We start from the raw sequence: 17,924 nt of genomic DNA, 5'->3' as shown, positions 1-17,924 counted from the left end.
CACGAATTGCATTTCACTGTTGCCATATACAAAGATAGACATAATAAAACAAATCATCAAAGCAATACCTAGATTTACGAATTGAATTATAACAACCACTCAGGGGTCGAATGTCAAAATATTAAATGTTATCTCTAGCGGTTCCAACGAAGGGCACAGCCTTGAGAAGAGGAGGGAAGGTAAGGTCTCTTTGACTCCAAAAAATGAGGAGGTTATCAATTCGACTTTATTTTTTATGTGTGTCACTTAAAAAACATCAAATTGTTGATGTTGATACCAAATAAAACGGACCTTTGATTACAAAGATAAAAGTCGCGTGTCAAGCGAAATGACGCTAAAACTAAACAACCTTTCAACCGTCGATATAAACGATAATTGCAACCTTGTCTCACACAGAAAGAGATCTGTATATATAATAAACGTGATGTGTGAATTGTACGTCGGTGCGTTGTCGCAGGCTTGACCACGTATCGGCTGAACCAACTGTTGTCTGTCCCCAGGTCGCGGTCGCGAGCTCGCCAAAAACTCCGGAGAATCGTACGTATAAATTCAGCTTATACCAGAAAATATTTTAATGAAGTTTATTATGTGGCACACATTATACATTTTCTTTCCTGTCTACCTATTCGCTGGTAGCTTAAGAGGCTATTTCAGCTACGCCTTGACCGGAAGGTGAGCTCACGAGCTCAACCTCAGAGAATTTGCTAACACCAGCCCTCGTAAGAGCAAACTAATAATCTACCACCGTATCAGAATCGCGACCCACTGATAAGATCTGGCGAGAAATTCAGTGGGCACACATTATACAAAGTCGTTTGGTTCCAAGCTGCAATATTATTTGCTGCTGTATTATGGGTACCAGAGACATATATCCTCCTCTTCCATACATGTGCCTCACACCTCATAGTCGTGACCTTCAACCCTGACTTTATGCTAACAGATTGATTTACATATGTTCAAAAATATAGGGCAAACAAATTTGTTCGTCTCTTGACCCAGGGTCAGACAGAAAGAGCTTGATATGACGTGACCATGGTCTGGTATTAGGGCGCATTGTGAGCCCGCTCGGGTAGGTACCGCATCTGCGGTTGTCTACCGGTGACTTCTTTGAGTATTTCATCATAAGCCGTCAATCAGATTTGAGCATGCAATACCTTTTATGTGCAGAAGCAATAGAAGTATTCGCAATATATATCCCAATTAATAACGTGACTAATCCTTGTTGGATATTGCCCATCCGTGCATCTGGGTGCGTCTGGGTAGTGACGACAAATTTGTTTCTAAAGTTAACTTTAGGAGAGAATGGGTGATCCATATTTCCGTCAGACTAGTGTAATTACGCGCCGAGTTTTTCTCGGTACGAGTGGCCCACTTGCCGGACAATATTCACCCAAAATCCGACCTGATTTTTTTTTTTTGTTTTAATGTTAAGATTTAGTCATGATTCTAGTAGGGGATACTTGAGTTAGTAAATTTATGGCCCTATTTATAAACCTGATTTAAAACTAGACATCAATAGACAATGAATCGGGCGAAAGTATGCCAATATTATTTCGGGGGGAGGTTTTCATTAGGTTCGTATTGTTTTTATGTATCAGAACTCTCTTTTAAGTGAATCGAATTTGGCGATTCTTATTTCAAAGGAGATGCTTTTCGCGTGTTCCCATTTAAATTTCAAGATCCAATCAGTACTTTTTTAATTACCTTCGACAACATTGATGATATTCTCGTTTCATTTGGCTTTACTTCTTTTGTTAAAATTCTGTATTATCCGAAAAGTCCTTTCGCTCTAGTCAGCCTCGCGCATGTCTTTAAGCATATGTATATATTATTGTAATGTAAATAAACTGCGTATTTCTGAAGGACGCCGGCGGGGGACGTCCTCATAGAGTCGGGGCTGCCTTTGTCGTCTCCGACGTACGTTGTGTCCAGGTTACCGCACCGTGTGCTGCTTTGTCATTTGCACTTTATTATTAGAAGGCATCCGCTGTAGCACATGCTTAAGAAACAAGGACCCTCAGACAACCTGTTGAGAGGGGGGATCGAATGCGACCTTTCGTTATGGCTATATTTATTGTGGCTACAAGCCACTACCGTGTGCTCTTGCTGCAGTCATGTGTAGAGGTCGTTCTAAAGCGACATTCTCTTAAGGCTTCTTGTTGGGCTCCAGCAATGAAATCCTAAGTGGTTCCTTCTTCGTAAGTGGTAATACTAACACCTGTTTGGTAAACTTGATGCACGGTGAAGGGAACTGTTCTTGAACACGAAATGATGATGACAATAGAGAGTACCACCGATACCGGTCGGTGGACACTCAGAACCTCATAGAGTATCTCAGCTTGATCCCATTTCGCTCAGTGAGAACTGTAACTATCGACGAGTTGTTTCTAGTTCTCCAACCTCCGTCTTCCTGAAGGATCCGACTTAGAACCTCGCGATATTTTTTTCCTAATCATCACGAAGAGCTTTAACTGAGCTGTAACAGTTAAACTTTACTTGTGTGCATCTAATTGATCTGTATATTCCGCTGAGAAACGTGAACTTCAGAACCCTAACCTACCCTAAAGATGCGAATAGTAATAAAAACAGTTTTTTCTTCATTTCATTGACTACCCGCAGTCTAAAGCTTGAGCGCGCGTCTCACGCGTCAGACGTTTCTTATTGCGTTACATTGCTTGCTGTGAAAAAAGAACAACACAAAATCATTCGCAACTTGTAAAGTGCACGTCGCTAGTTTTATTGTCTGTCTTCAGTTTCGGAATGGTTCCCAATACACCCTGAACACTTCCACGTGGACTGGTGGAGGTGGGTTGTTGATGTGCATGTGTACCCTCACTGTACCAGCATGTGTTTGTAACGAGTTGATTCACGTATTAAACACCGCTAGTTTTACTGATTCATAGACAGTCGACGCTAATCACCGGCACACCAAGATGAAGGTTTGAAGAGCCACGTTTTATCTGAAGGCTGGTTTGTGTGTTACCCATGTAGGGAAATGACCTGGTGATGAGTGGTTACTGTTGCTCATGGACGTCAGCAATGCTAGAAACAGCCAAGCCACTACCTACCTAAACTGCTTTGGTTCGGTTTTGGTGCTTTAGTTACGGTAAGCACTAAGCAGTGGGCACTTGTCAGTAGCGACACGGAGAGCGCGGCCGGCGCCGGGAGGTCGCGGCTGGCGGCGCTGGGGGCGCGGGTGAGGGCCGTCATACCGCGCGCCAAGGATCGCGTCCAGGCCACCGACGCTCATGACGCTGAGGTAAGCTTAGTGTAGGACCGGGCCTTAATTGTTGAGAGGTCTTGAGATCTTTTGTGGCGCATAGGCCGTATTGTGGGATCGGATACAAACTCTGACAGCCTTAATGACGACGGCATCTTCGCGGTCTTCGCGGCGAACGATTCTGTGGCCTCTAGGAGACTGACAGAGCTCCTTCTCTATCTACTTCTATTCTACTCCTAGTCTCTAGTTTAACCGTCTAGTATCAGATGGTTCCGAATCGTCTCTCAAACAAACATAATTATGTGTTTCAGTCACAATCAGAAGAGAAGAAAGGCGTCATTTACGCTGAATTAGCTCTCGGAGATCAGACTTCAGCAGATAAGCCCCCTCCACCGTCAACGGAGTACGCTGAAATAGTCTACACGGACCAGCCCGGCCAGAAGGAAGTTAAAGAATAGAAGAAGACGTATGCTGGTCGCACGTGTAATGCAAGTGAAATTTCTTTGACAGCCAATTGAGAGAGATAATGGTCTTACGTACTTCTTCGCAATCTAAAGACACTGTCAACTGATTTAGGATTTATGCTCTCGAATTCACAGAAGATTTACTTCGAGGAACACGGACAAATCTGAACACCTTGAAAAAAATATACTTATTTTTTTTTTATACTAATACTGCAAAACGCACGTGTCAGTCAGCTTTTAATAATAAAACTCGCGCTGCGGCAGCGGGGAATCCGCGCTGACGGCTTATTCTGTTTATTTTGTTGAGGTCTGCGCTTGAGGTCTCGCTGTGCGTGCGCTATTGTAACAGCGTTGTCAAATAGGGATGTCGATTGAAATTTTTATCGAAAATATTGTGTATATTGACGAACATCAGTGCGATCAGGGTGCGAGAGAGACGGGCGATAGATATTTACAAATATATAATAATATCGAATCTTTCACCCCTCTTTTTTTCCTACTCAACTGGTAGTCTTTGAGGACTATGCCACCGTCACCGAACCAGTAGGTGAGCTCACAGGGCTCTAATCTGAGGACATTGTTAAGACCAGCCCTAGCAGGAGAAATCATTAAATATAATAACACATTTTTTCACTTTCACTTTAACATTCACTTCATTTAGTAATTAAACTCTTAAGATGTATAAGTTCAGTGACGTGTTCCGAAAAACGTGTGTCCTAAATATTGGTGTTGAAATTAAACATTTCATAATATGAAAGTTGACAAGGAAATTTCACATCACAAACTTTGAATTATTATTATTTTTATATTATATTTGGGAATCCACCGATGCGACAAATTAAATATTATAATATATACCATAAATTTACATAAGTAAGGATGAAATTTTATTACAATAACTTAGATTATGTTTGAAACAAAAACAACAAAAGAAAAACAATTAAATAAAACTTGTATATACCAATTTCTAAATCTTGATTTACAGATGTATTCAAAATGTTGTAATCTCATTATTATTAGCGTTAGAGTTGAATTCATTTGCAGAATGTCTACATTTGACGATGCGACACGATGAGATAAAAAGTTATGACAAATGGGCGGTCGTTTTGCAAGTGACGACCATGTCAACACGGGACTCTTATACCACTAAAGTTAACAACACACACGAGTTTCATCTATACTAATATTATAAAGAGGAAAGATTTGTTTGTTTCTTTGTTTCGAATAGGCTCCGAAACTACTGGACCGATTTGAAAAATTCTTATTCCATTAGAAGCCGACATTGTCCCTGATGAACATAAGCTACTTTTTTTATTTTTTTTTTTAATTTTATTTTTTTTGTTTCATGTGTGTTTTAATGTTTCCGAAGCGAAGCGAAGGCGGGTCGCTAGTTATTAATATACAAATCAGGGTAAACACGGAGGCTAAAGTATGTAGTGTTACCGTTCGACTGGCGTCTCGTGGACACAATTAGAATGAATAATTTTGACGGCTTAATCTCGCGGGGGAAGTTTTTCGATTAATTACACACGGTACGGACTAACAGCATCTTTGGGTCCGACAGTTTGCTCTACTTGTGTCTTCAACTCCACAATACGAACGTATTCCGGTCTTGAGCAAAAAAATAATAATCTAGAAATATTTTTTATAGACAATTATGACGGTAGTCAACGCGATATTGAGCTGTCGATGGACAACACCGACAACAATCGGTGACCGCAAAACTTTAAAACGATCGTAGTAACATAATGACAATGAAAAAATACGAGATTAAACCATAAATATTGTTGTAATTGTGGTTGAAACACGGACTACCGCAGACAGTAATGTTGAAATATTCGCGGTAGTGGCTGCTAATATTCCGCGCGGGTAGACACCGCCATCCTGTTTACTTCTGCCACTAACCAGTCGTGCATTCTGGTGTGAATGACATGATCATCATCGTCATCAGTCCAGTCGTCCACTGCTGGACATAGGTCTGTTCCTACCGCAACCCGGGGATGCTTAGAACCCCCACCATCGTCGCTACCGTGACTAGGAATAGCAGAGCGACCGGCAATTAGGGGCCGTCGTATTTGTGTGTCTCTCATGGAGGAAATGCCCATAATCTCCACACTGGGCAGGCCTGTTAGAGATCGTAGAGACGCAGCTCTTTTTACTACTGACACTGTTGCCAGTCAGTGATCAGGTTTAGTTGTGTCAAGTTCAGACTGCGCTATACCGCTATCAACCAGTTGCCAGAGCCTCGTCCGTTATTCAGCAGGATAACTGGACAGGAGGATGATGAATAGATGTCGTGTCATTCCCATACATACCACGTGAAGGACAGCTGGTACTCAATTGAGTCTTCGAAGGTCTTGGAAGTCTTCGGTAGGGTCGAAGCTAACTAAAACTGCAACGAGCTTCATCTCAATCGATTGAGGATAGCTTATGAGCTTAAAGGACAAAGATTAGGATAGCTTCGGTGCTTTGTCAGTTTGTTCATTGTCGAACCGGGAGTTGTATTTTTTTTATATTGCTTGGATGGGTGGACGATCTCGCCACCCACCTGGTGTTAAGTGGTTGATGGAGCCCATAGACATCTACAACGCAAATGCGCCACCCGCCTTGAGATATAAGTTCTAAGGTCTCAAGTATAGTTACAACGGCTGCCCCACTCTTCAAGCCGAAACGCATTACTGCTTCACGGCAGAAATAGGTAGGGCGGTGGTAACTACCCGCGCGGATTCACAAGAGGTCCTACCACCAGTCAATTTACCAGTACACCGGGCCTGGGAACTGTGCTATAACCCTCGCCTACACTTTGTCTACGTTCAAAGGTACAAAGTATTAATTAAATGATAATTGTTTTTTAAGTTAAGTGATTTTAAATTGTTTTTAACCAGAATCTCTGCATATCCGTCCACGTATTTTAATTTATTAGGAGACAAAAACAAAAAATAATGGTGCTTTTTTTTGTATATCTTTCAATGATTCTACAAATGAATATACCATTTTTTTATTATACCTAGTTTTATTGTTTTAAGATATATTTTATTTTTACTTTACTGTTTTAGAAATTATTTTGTATTTTGTAATTTTTATTTGTGTAAGTTTTTTTTGATGAATTCTAAACGTTTAATATAAATATAATCCTTGATATTTCTTAAGTGACGTCCGAGTTTATACCAGTTTCCTGAAAGATTGTGCCGATACATGTGTAAGTTCTAGCATAACATAATCAGAAAACATTGTTCAAACAAACAATAATCGATTTAGTAAGTCGATAACTCGCAGCAATGTAACACGTGCTAATTCAACCGCTGCGTTCCCCCGAGGTCGTCGACCCCAGCGCGTCTTATAAAAGATAGATGTACATTGCGTGCGATACAAAACAAGCTCACCAATTATCATTTTTCGACGTATATTTTAATGAAACAAACCCAGAATGTTATTTATTCCAAACACATCCAAGCTTTTGTTGTCTCAAGATATCCGGGCACTGTGTCGCTTGCACCTAAGCGTATCCACTGCGGTGCCGCAATGCACGCACGAACTCACAAAACTATTTATATAAATCATTATTCTTGATGTTTGCTTGCATGTATGTACTTAAAGCATTGTAATTTAAGGTTTGAAATAAATTAATGTGTCATTTTGAGGGAGGCATTTTCATTTCATTACTATGTATATGGAAAACCAGGAGTCGTGGTATACCCAAACTCCAATGCTTAAAAGGCGTAGAGCACGGTCCCAAAGTTATCGGTGTCAGGAACTGGAAGGAGAAAGCCCTGAACAGAGCAGTCTGGAGAGACATACTGGACCAGGCTAAGGCCCACCCCGGGCTGTAAGGCCCAAGATGATGATGATGACGATTTTCATTTATTTGTTTCCCAATGATATGCGGATAGTTCTTTTTTTTTATTGCCCTTGTAGGTAGACGAGCATAAGGCCCACCTGATGGTGAGTGGTAACCGTCGCTCATGGATTCCAGCAATGCTAGGGGCAAAGCCAAGCCGCTGCCTACAAAACCTACAAAGTTCAACCGGATATTGAGAAGTCGATACGGGCATGCGACCCGGATCACTGCCGGTTACTACTCCCACACGCTTTTACACTTATATTTGGCTCCCAAAGCCAGTGCATTACACAGAGACTTAGCCACTGAGCTTCTTCGCCGGATCTTCTCAGTGGGTCGCGGTTCTGATCCGGTGGAAGATTCAGCGAAGCACTGTTCTAGCATCAGTGTTAGTAACTCTCTCAGGTTAACACCGTGAGCTAGTTGGAATAGTTCCTTGGGCTATCAACGATTAGGTAGGGATATACTTACACAGAGAACTTGCATAGACATACTATTTTACAAACACCTGTACTGTTTCAAACGATGAGACTATTCATTTAGCGATGCACCGGTGTTCGAATCCCGCAGGCCGTACCAATTTTTCTAATGAAACACGTACTCAACAAATGTTCACGATTGACTTCCACGGTGAAGGAATAACATCGTGTAATAAAAATCAAACCCACAAAATTATAATTTGCCTAGGGAATGGTGGTAGGACCTCTTGTGAGTCGGCACGTGTAGGTACCACCGCCCTGCGTATTTCTGCCGTGAAGCAGTAATGCGTTTCGGTTTGAAGGGTGGGGCAGCCGTTGTAACAATACTGAAACCTTAGAACTCATACATCAAGGTATGTGGCGACATTTACGTTGTAAATATCTATGGGCTCCGGTAACCACTTAACACCAGGTAGGCTGTAAGGTCGTCCACCCATATATGCAACAAAAAAAAATCTCATCAAATCATCATGGCGCGGGTTTTAAATGAAATCGATTATTAGTATCTAGTAATCGATAAAAAATCGTGAAACATTTATTTAACAGCGACTTAATAAAAAACAAATTACATCATTTAATTTGACAGATTCTATCTTGAACGTGCCCTAATCTATGCTGTTTATCTGTGATAAGGAGATACGCAGGGAACATCGTGTAAATCAAACTATGTGGTATTCGAAAATAATAATAACAAACTAGTTTTGTTTTGTTGTTATAGTGGTACTAAGAGGTCCGTTGTTTTATTGATTAATAAGAGTTTAAACATGTCAACTTCAGCAAACCCTGTTCGTGCAATTCAGAGCACTCGGTTCAGTGGGAAGGTGGCTATTGTAACAGCATCGACTGAAGGGTAAGTGGGGATGCCGATGTCTCAAAATCGATAGACAAAACGTCATTTATCAATTAGGAGGGAAGCTAACGGCCTTGCTTCGGTTCAAAGGTCAATCGTTTCGTTTTTTTTTACAACAGACAATTGAATGGAACTTATTTGTTGATTTCTCAGTTGAATTTTCATAGGTTTGTCTTCGGTTAATAATCGTGATTGTGATGTAGAATTGATATTCTCATTTTAGGATTTTACCGTGTGAATTGTTTACACACACTTGTTTACTCAACAAATGTTCACGATTGACTTCCACGGTGAAGGAATAACATCGTGTAATAAAAATGAAACCCGCAAAATTATAATTTGCGTAATTACTGGTGGTAGGACCTCTTGTGAGTCCGCGCGGGTGGGTACCACCACCTTGCCTATTTCTACCGTGAAAAAGTAATGCGTTTCGGTTTGAAGGGCGGAGCAGCCGTTGTAACTATAGGCACTTGAGACCTTAGAACATATCTCAAGGTGAGTGGTGCATTTACGTTGTGGATGTCTATGGGCTCCAGTAACCACTTAACACCAGGTGGGCTGTGAGCTCGTCCACCCAACTAAGCATTAAAAAAAACATATTATAATAAAACTAGAATCACGTCAGATTATCCAGCCCCAAATTAGGTTTCCCTGTGTTATGGGTACTGGAGACTGACATACATAGTTTTTTTTTTATTGCCCTTGTAGGCAGACGAGCATACGGCCCACCTGATGGTGAGTGGTTACCGTCGCCCAAGGACTTCAGCAATGCCAGGGGCAGAGCCAAGCCGCTGCCTACCGCTTAATATTCTCTACAATCCTCGTTTGAAGAAGGACGTGTCATAGCGCTCGGGAAACACTGTGGGGCGATGGGATACCAAGGCCGGATGGTACGCTTAAATGTATAGGTACATGTTTCGATAATAAGCACCCAGACAAAAAGCAAACAGACCCATTCATCGCAGGAATGTTTTTTTGCCCGATGCTGGAATCAAAACCAAATCTTCGGCGCACAGTCAAGGTCGCTAACTATTGCTCCACTGAATAAGTCGACCTTGTTACTCGAACATTTGTTGTTACGTTGCGAAGAGCGGTGCCTCCGTCCTAATAACTGTCATTCGTTTTCGTTTGCTTAAAGAGGAGTTTTTTTTTTTGTCAATAGGCTCACAGTACACATCAGTGCTAAATTTGTACACAATTAAATTAAATTCTTCTAAGACAACAAACGTGACTGGTGTTTCTCTTAGCTCAATCAAAATCAAATCACCCCTTTTCGTCCCTATGATGTCCGACGATGTTGTCAATAATTGTGGCTTCCCCGATATATTATGTTATATACATATGTAGGTTTATCGTTATTCACAACGGAGCATTGGTCACTTCTCACTAGTTAAAGAGTGCACAACTAAAAAAAAAAGTTTTAGATTAAATTTGTATCCTCACTAATCGCTGGTAGCCTTGAGGGTTATTCCAACTACGTGGTTTGGTAGGTAAGCTCACGGGGCTCAGACCTGGGAGGATTTGCTCACACTGGCCCTAGCAAGAGCTGAACCTACCACCGGATCGGAATTGCTCAGTTTACACTAACCGGTTTCTTCAGAATGTCGTATTCTCGAGCCCTATTAACTAGAGCTTGTTTTAGAATTGGGTACGCAATAGCTAAGAGGCTGGGAAGTGAAGGTGCTTCCGTAGTCATCTGCAGCCGGAAAGAGAGCAACGTTGGGAAAGCTGTGCAGAGCCTCCGAAGCGAGGGCATTACAGTGGAAGGAGTCGTCTGTCACGTCGCCAATCATGAACATAGGAGACGATTATTTGAAGTGGTAAGGTTTTTAATATGATTCAAAGACAAACGACCAGACCGTCATAACTATAGATAATACACAAAAATTTGTTATGGATAAGCAACTCAAGCGCTCAACAAAAATGTTTGCGGGCGTCGGCCACTAGATGGCTTCATTACGATTAGTTTCTCATTGCTCCTGTAGATGGCGGTAGCATATTACCTATCCTATATTTTATTTTTAATGAAGGATTTTGTGAATTTTCAGGAACCACAAATTGATAAAATTTAATCACTTTGTCTATAACAAATAAAGACTTGTATGATTTAATAAAAATAATTATTTTCTATGTTTAGTTATACTTTAACTTTAACAACATATAAGTTTAGGGGCATCCGCTACAAGATGTCGCTATTTTCAGTACAAAAAATATTTGTCTTAAAGTATCGCAGTTTCAGGGCCCTGGTCATAAAGTCCGGGTACAGACCATCCGCTGCCTACCAGTTACCACACAGCGTTCTGGTGAAACCTAGGCTTTAAAAGGATATGTAATAGTGTGCAAGAAATCCGTTGCTAAGTCCTAAAGAAACCCGATGTATTCGAGGACTTAGCTCATAGACAGCTTGTGCTTGCGGCTGTACTCTCAAAACAGAACGGATTACAGTCTCATTAAGTCTCAAGAAGCAGTTTCGAGTGGTAGGGATGAGCTCTATTCCAGTGGCTCTAAAAGGGATTCGAATCCAGGACCCTTTGTCTAATAGTTAGGAGCTCCACGACTGCCTCACATTTGGTTAAGTTTATTGATAACACGGTAACGGTAACCGTAACATGGTTCGATTCTGACACGGAAAGAAAAAATCCCCAATACCTTTTTAGAACACGTACTTCTACAACACGATGACGATATTTTTGTTTACAATGATTTTCAAAATTACATTTTCACCTTGAACACACAATGTATGGGAATAACCGATATTTTACTGTTTATTTTTATGTATAATAGGTAAATAAAATACTTACAGGCATAGTTCAGATGTTACACTCAAAAATATTAATCTCCTTTGTGTATTGGCTTCTAGTCACATATAACATTGTTTCACACAACACGGGACTTGTAGGAACGTATTGTTACGCCTGTAAGAGTAACGCCATCTATCGCCGAATAGACGAACGAATATCGAAGCATCTATAATGCTCGAGAAGTACAACGCCATCTATTGTCAGATAGCGGAAACAAAATACTCGACTTGTGTGGAATATTCTCGATAATTCTAGGGATGACGTATCGATTATAAAAGCGTTGTAGAGATTGCTCGCAGTCAGTCAGTAATCGGAACTACTCGAACTGAAACAGCGAATAGAGAATTTTAAAGTGTTCTGTGTGTGTTCTAAGCGATAAATACAGTTTTAAGTTGTACTTTGGTATATTTTTTTTATTTATCCTGAGCCCCAGCGCATAACAGTATCTACAGTGTTATAGGAGGGTACCTGTATTATAATATACACAAGGCGTCATTCAATGTACGATACGTTATTATTACAGGCCACAAGTAAGTTTGGCGGAGTGGATATCCTGGTATCAAACGCCGCGGTCAATCCAGCGGTGGCTTCGATCTTAGATGTAAGAAGCCTTTTAGTTTGAACACGCTTTTATTATCTCGGTATGTTTGTTTGAATGTAATTACATATATCTTTGAACGTCATTCTCGCTGCCTCAAGACCCCTGGTCAAATTGACAATTTGCACACGCAAGAACCGATGCTGATACAATAATTTTATTAAGTTTATAAAGTTTAGTTTTTATTATAAAGTCGCCGTGACCGGATAAGATGTCCGGTGCATTCGTGTTGAGCACCGGTATTCGAATCCCAGACGAGGGTACCAATTTTTCTAATGAAATACGTACTTATCAAATGTTCACGATTTACTTCCACGGTGAAGTAATAACATCGTGTAATAAAAATCAAATCCGCAAAGTTATAATTTGCGTAATTATTTGCGTAGTCCGCGCGGGTAGCTACCACCGCCCTGTCTATTTCTGCCGTGAAGCAGTAATGCGTTTTGGCTTGAAGGGTGGGGCAGCCGTTGTAACTTCGCTTGAGATTTTAGAACTTATATCTCAAGGCGGGTGGCGCATTTACGTCGTAGATGTCTATGGGTTCCAGTAACCACTTAACACCAGGTGGGCTGTGAGCTCGTCCACCCAACTAAGCAATAAAAAAAAGTGGTCACTTGATCATAAACATGAATTTGACCGTCGCCAGATGTACCAGATTTCGTGTCTTGAAATACCTAACTTAATGCATATGATTGATTTTGTTTGTTCTTAATTAGACCGCTCGGTAATCCGTAAAGGTGGTTGGCACTTCCGTAATGGCTCCCGTCATAGTTTAGCAAATTATAAAAAAGAAATTTTTAGAAAAGCGTTTTCGGAGCGGTTTGTGTACCTACTACAAATATATGTAGAATTTGGATCGTGGCACATAAAAAATGTATTCCTTTTATGCACTTTTACTCTTCTTTTGCAAATCTTCTTTATTGTAATAATTAAAAATTAATTGACACCTTTTTCACGCCTTGCTCATTTAATAATCGTCTTCGCCATCTTCCTTGTCTCTGTCATTCTCTTTCCTATCATTCTCTCTCACTCACATCTTAACGCTCCGTCCCACACTCTATACGTTCCGTTTTTAACAATCATATATATGCGTATTGTTTTATATCATTAGCTTTCTGTAAACTTTAAAGGCTTCGTCAGATAGAACGCGTACTTAGCGCGCGTCAGAGCGCTAAACTAACGCCGCGCTATGACTCCGAGATGTGTTGTACTAATATGGTAACATACCGTCAAACAGCGCCACCGCCAGCGCTATAGCGCTCATAGCGCTGGCGCTCTGTTTGACAGTATAATACCGTAGTAGTACATCACATCTCGGCGTCATAGCATCTGTTTGACGAAGGCTTAAGTCATTAATTTCAATTATTTTCGGTCACCATCTACTCATGCTTTGTGTTAGTAATGGATATTTGTTTGATTTTTATTAACCTCTGTTTAATTTATATGACTGTATGGTTAGTTAGTTTCCCGAAATAAATGATTGGGTCATCATCATCAGTCCATAGTCGTCTACTGCTGGATATAGGTCCCTCCCAATTCACGCCATTGAGCCCGGTATTCGGCTGTCCTCATCCACATCCTGGCCACCGATCGCAGGTCATCGCACCTAGTCAGGGAGCGTTACCTTTTCCGTTATAATTTGATAATAATTATTTATAGACCGACGAACAAGTCTGGGACAAAATATTTGACGTTAACGTGAAAAGCTCCTGGCTGTTGGCCAAGGAGGCGTATCCGGAGCTGGTCAAGAGAGGAGGGGGCAGTATCGTATTCATATCTTCGATTGCAGCGTATCAACCAACGGAGGTATTTACACTTCTAATTCACTAGAAGGATACCTGGAGCAGCGTGTGCCGTCGTCATCTTGAGCAATGAGGCAGAGTTTCAATTATAAGACAGCTCTCCCCTTGATCAAACCGAAACGTATGAAATGTCTCGCGCAGAAATAGGCAGGATGAGGGTAACGACTTGTGCGGGCTTCAATACGTTCTTCCACCAGATGCGCTGTAAGTATTCATCCACGCAAAAAAGGTAGAATTCGCTGAATCTCTCAATTCCATTTTTCTCTCTTTTAATTCTTGGATCATCATCAAACTTGGCAATCGTATGGATTGTTGATGAGAACATGGCATAGTACCGCCTCCCGCCGAGTGTCATATATCCCACACGCCCCCTAAGCGTGAGTAGGTGGAAAAAAAAGATCGTAAGCCAAGTCGCTGCCTACCGCTGCAAATATCGTTTGCAGAAGGCCATGTTACAACGCTCGGGGAACACAAATGAGGCGATTTCATTTCAAAACTGGATTCTCGGCAGCGAAAAAAGTATCTGTAAACTTACCCCCGTTCCAAATAGTATGAATGATTTCTGCTCCGAGGGCTTGGCGGAGTGATTCATACGGAATAGTGGTTGCGATGGACTCAAATCATCCGTTGCCCATAACTATCCGGTATTTGCGAGTCATTCACTCCTACCGCTGTACTCCTGTGCAGCCGGGATCCAGATGAAAAGACTGAACGTCACCTCATATCCATTTAGCAACACTGTTTATGGTAATAGTCTGGTGCATTCAGCCTCTAGGTGCCTATGGTGTTAGTAAAACGACGCTCCTTGGACTTACGAAGGCGATAGCCAACGAAACAGTACACGAGAACATCAGAGTGAACTGCGTCGCTCCCGGGATCGTCGTCACAAAGTTTGCATCCGCGGTAAGTAGCTTCATATACGTATACTTTCCAAAACATCATTAGCTTGAAGTAAGCACGTCTTCGATGGAGAAAAAACTGCTGGATACATCTAAAGCTTTTTAAAAAAGTGGATGTGTGCATGTTTCCTAAAGACTCTGAAACAGCTAGTCCGATTTCGATGATACATTCAGGAAACCTTCAGATTGGCCCAGCGTATAATTCTGTTTGCTACAGATCGGTTCAAAGTAAAATCAAACATCGGCCAGCCAAGCCGTCCGGACTTGATTGGTGTATTATGGATTTATTATTCTGTTTATGTCGTGATATGGTCTTAAATATACTGCGGGTCGCAGAAATGTCGAAATTTTGACCTACACAATCGACGTTTCGATCTGATATCGCAATGTGGGTGGCGGCATTCACGTTGTGTTGGCCATGAGCTCCGGTACCCGTTCCGCATTTATTTTTATTTTATTGCTTAGATCAGATGAACCGTGACCCCGATCAACCACATAGATTCTAGAGCAACTAAAAATGATAGAAAAAGATTTGTGTAATTAAAACTTTTCTTTGCCCTCCTACCCTATCATTGGTAGCCATTTTTTTTTATTGCTTAGATGTGTACGAGCTCACAGCCCACCTGGTGTTAAGTGGTTACTGGAGCCCATAGACATCTACAACGCAAATGTACCACCCACCTTGAGATATAAGTTCCAAGGTACCAAGTATAGTTACAACGGCTGCCCCACCCTTCAAACCGAAACGCATTACTGCTTCACGGCAGAAATAGGCAGGGTGGTGGTACCTACCCGTGCGGACCCACAAGACGTCCTACCACCAGTAAAAAATGACGTTAAATAACATACGAGAAAACTCCTGAAGCAGGAGTGGTCGGGTGGTGGAGATTTCTAAAATGAAGTGAAGTTATCTTGACTGTTTCAGATAACAAACTCCGAGGCTGGGGCGGAGAAGAGCCTATCGAATGTCCCATTGAAAAGATTCGGGAGACCAGAAGAAATTGCTGGTGCCGTAGCGTTTTTGGCTTCGGATGACGCCAGCTACATCACCGGAGAGACTGTTGTGGTTGCTGGAGGGGCGCCCGCACGACTTTGAGTCGTCGCTAGAGTCCACCTGAAATAAGTTTCATACGAATTTCAGATAAAGGCATTGATGACGCATCGGAGTCAATAAATGAATGATATAAATAAACTTCTTTAAATATATAACAAGTTTTTAAATGTATAATTAATCGCGGTTTCAATGAAGACATGGTTTATTATAATAACAAGTACCTGGATGATAAATTGTGTTTTTTAGAAATCTTATCTTATTCGTGTTTTCAATAATCAACTTTATCGATAGTCAACTTATACATAAACTAATATTTTTTTTATTGAAAGAAAATAACAAGAATGTGGCGTTTGCGTTGCCCAATATTGCCGCTTAAACAGAAAAATATGACTCTTCCCGACATCTGCTGGCGAATAATAATACTATTTTCTTAATTGAGAGCAACTAGCAACTAACTGCTTTAAAGACACAATAGCACTAAAGCTACTTCAGCAGATGGCGTTGTTCAGCAACCCGAAGCCAATGAGTGTTTGGTTTAAGTTTAGACCAAGAATACAACATTTTCTGACAATAAATCGTAGCTAGATCGATTTATCGCCCCCGAAATCCCCTGTTTACTAAATTTTATGAAAACCGTTGGGGCCGTTTCCGAGATTCAGATTATATATAAGTATATACAAGAATTGCTCGTTTAAAGATATAAGATTTGACGATGCAATTTTTAAAACGCGCATTTTTTTTTATACCCCAATCAACAACAGATTGATGTCACAAACTTTCGTAGACAGGTACCTATGCATTGCCTTTGTAGGCAGAAGATTATACGACCCACCTGATGGTGAGTGATTGCCGTAACTCGTGGACATCAGCAATGTTAGGGGCAGAGCCAAGCCGCTGCCTACCGTTAGGTACCCTCCACAAGCCTCGTTTGAAGAAGTACATGTTATAGCGCTCGGGAAACACCGTGGAGGGGAGCTCATTCTATAGCCGGTTGGTACGTGGCAGAAAAGATTTCTGGAGACGCACTGTCGATAAGCCCAGCAGTTTTATAGTATGGATGAAATCTGCTCCGGTGGAATATCAAATATATACTAGATATATACACATTGTAAGCATTATTATTTAACGGGTTCTTATCATGACTTTAACTTTTAACGAGTTCCGGATATTAATTCGCGATTTATCGGTGATATAGTAGATAAGTCATCGTGGCCTAATGGATAAGGACCCCCGGTGCATTCGTATCTAGCGATGCACCGGTGTTCGAATCTCACAGATGGCGCTGTATTAAAAATAAAATACTTTATACGTATGTTTTAAAGTATGTAGGAACTGAGCATTCTGTCTCACTTTTTCTCTCGATCTTTCTCACTTGCTTGCTCCGTACTCTTACTCCATGGCTAGTTGCTTCATGCTACGTTCGCCCTGTCTTACTCTCTCTCAATCGGTCTCGATCGCTCTCTATCTCTTTTTTGACACTTCCTTTTTTTTATGATTGAAGGATTACTGGTGGCCCGGAGGCCTTTCCAGTTTCACCAGGACAGGTGGGCGAGGAAAGGCTCAGCCAGGAGGGGTGGGATTTGCTAACAGTATTGACCTAACAGCTCAAGAGCAGCTGCTTCGCGAATGAATCTACTACCGGATCGGAATCGCGACCCGCTGAGAAGATCCGGCGAGAAACTCAGCGAGCTGATTCATGGGTTAGGTTGCACGGCGAACTCTTTGTCGAGTTCGACGAGTACGGTTACCGAGGTCCCTAAGCCTGCTCCTAGTGTTAGAGCTGAAGGCGTCTAATGCAAAGGTTATTGGATCTGATGGATCCGTAAGGACGTGTCTAGAGCTCGACACTTCCGTTGCATACCTGCGTGACGTTACATCTGTAAAAAATTTACCCTCATGCGCCTAAAGAAGTTTCACTT

The 17,924-nt window shown here is 41.4% G+C and overlaps 2 protein-coding genes across 11 annotated transcripts in view; both read left to right on the top strand.

The window, feature by feature from the left end:
• Positions 1–7,324, top strand: part of LOC101746048 (fasciclin-3) — an 88,327-nt gene extending 81,003 nt beyond the window's left edge. For 6 of the 10 annotated variants that reach the window (XM_062675462.1, XM_062675461.1, XM_062675463.1 and 3 more), the window contains 3 exons: positions 501–537; positions 3,136–3,259; positions 3,532–7,324. In XM_062675462.1, coding sequence (XP_062531446.1) covers positions 501–537; positions 3,136–3,259; positions 3,532–3,678 — 308 coding nt within the window. In that variant the 3' untranslated portion in view covers positions 3,679–7,324. The remainder of the gene's footprint in view (positions 1–500; positions 538–3,135; positions 3,260–3,531) is intronic. The other 4 variants (XM_062675465.1, XM_062675464.1, XM_062675459.1 and 1 more) reach the window with 1 other exon arrangement.
• Positions 7,325–8,547: 1,223 nt separating this feature from the next.
• On the top strand, positions 8,548–16,157 carry LOC101745761 (dehydrogenase/reductase SDR family member 4). Its single transcript, XM_004925947.3, has 6 exons — positions 8,548–8,851; positions 10,494–10,671; positions 12,176–12,253; positions 13,910–14,056; positions 14,821–14,955; positions 15,877–16,157. Exons 1-6 carry the CDS (start codon positions 8,766–8,768, stop codon positions 16,045–16,047), a joined length of 795 nt encoding a protein of 264 aa, XP_004926004.1. The 5' UTR covers positions 8,548–8,765; the 3' UTR covers positions 16,048–16,157.
• Positions 16,158–17,924: the final 1,767 nt, after the last annotated feature.

This window comes from Bombyx mori, chromosome 23, assembly GCF_030269925.1.
Source record: "Bombyx mori chromosome 23, ASM3026992v2".
NCBI classification, from domain to species: domain Eukaryota; kingdom Metazoa; phylum Arthropoda; class Insecta; order Lepidoptera; family Bombycidae; genus Bombyx; species Bombyx mori.
Note: the sequence above shows the minus strand (reverse complement) of the source record. Positions and strands in the feature narration are given on the sequence as shown.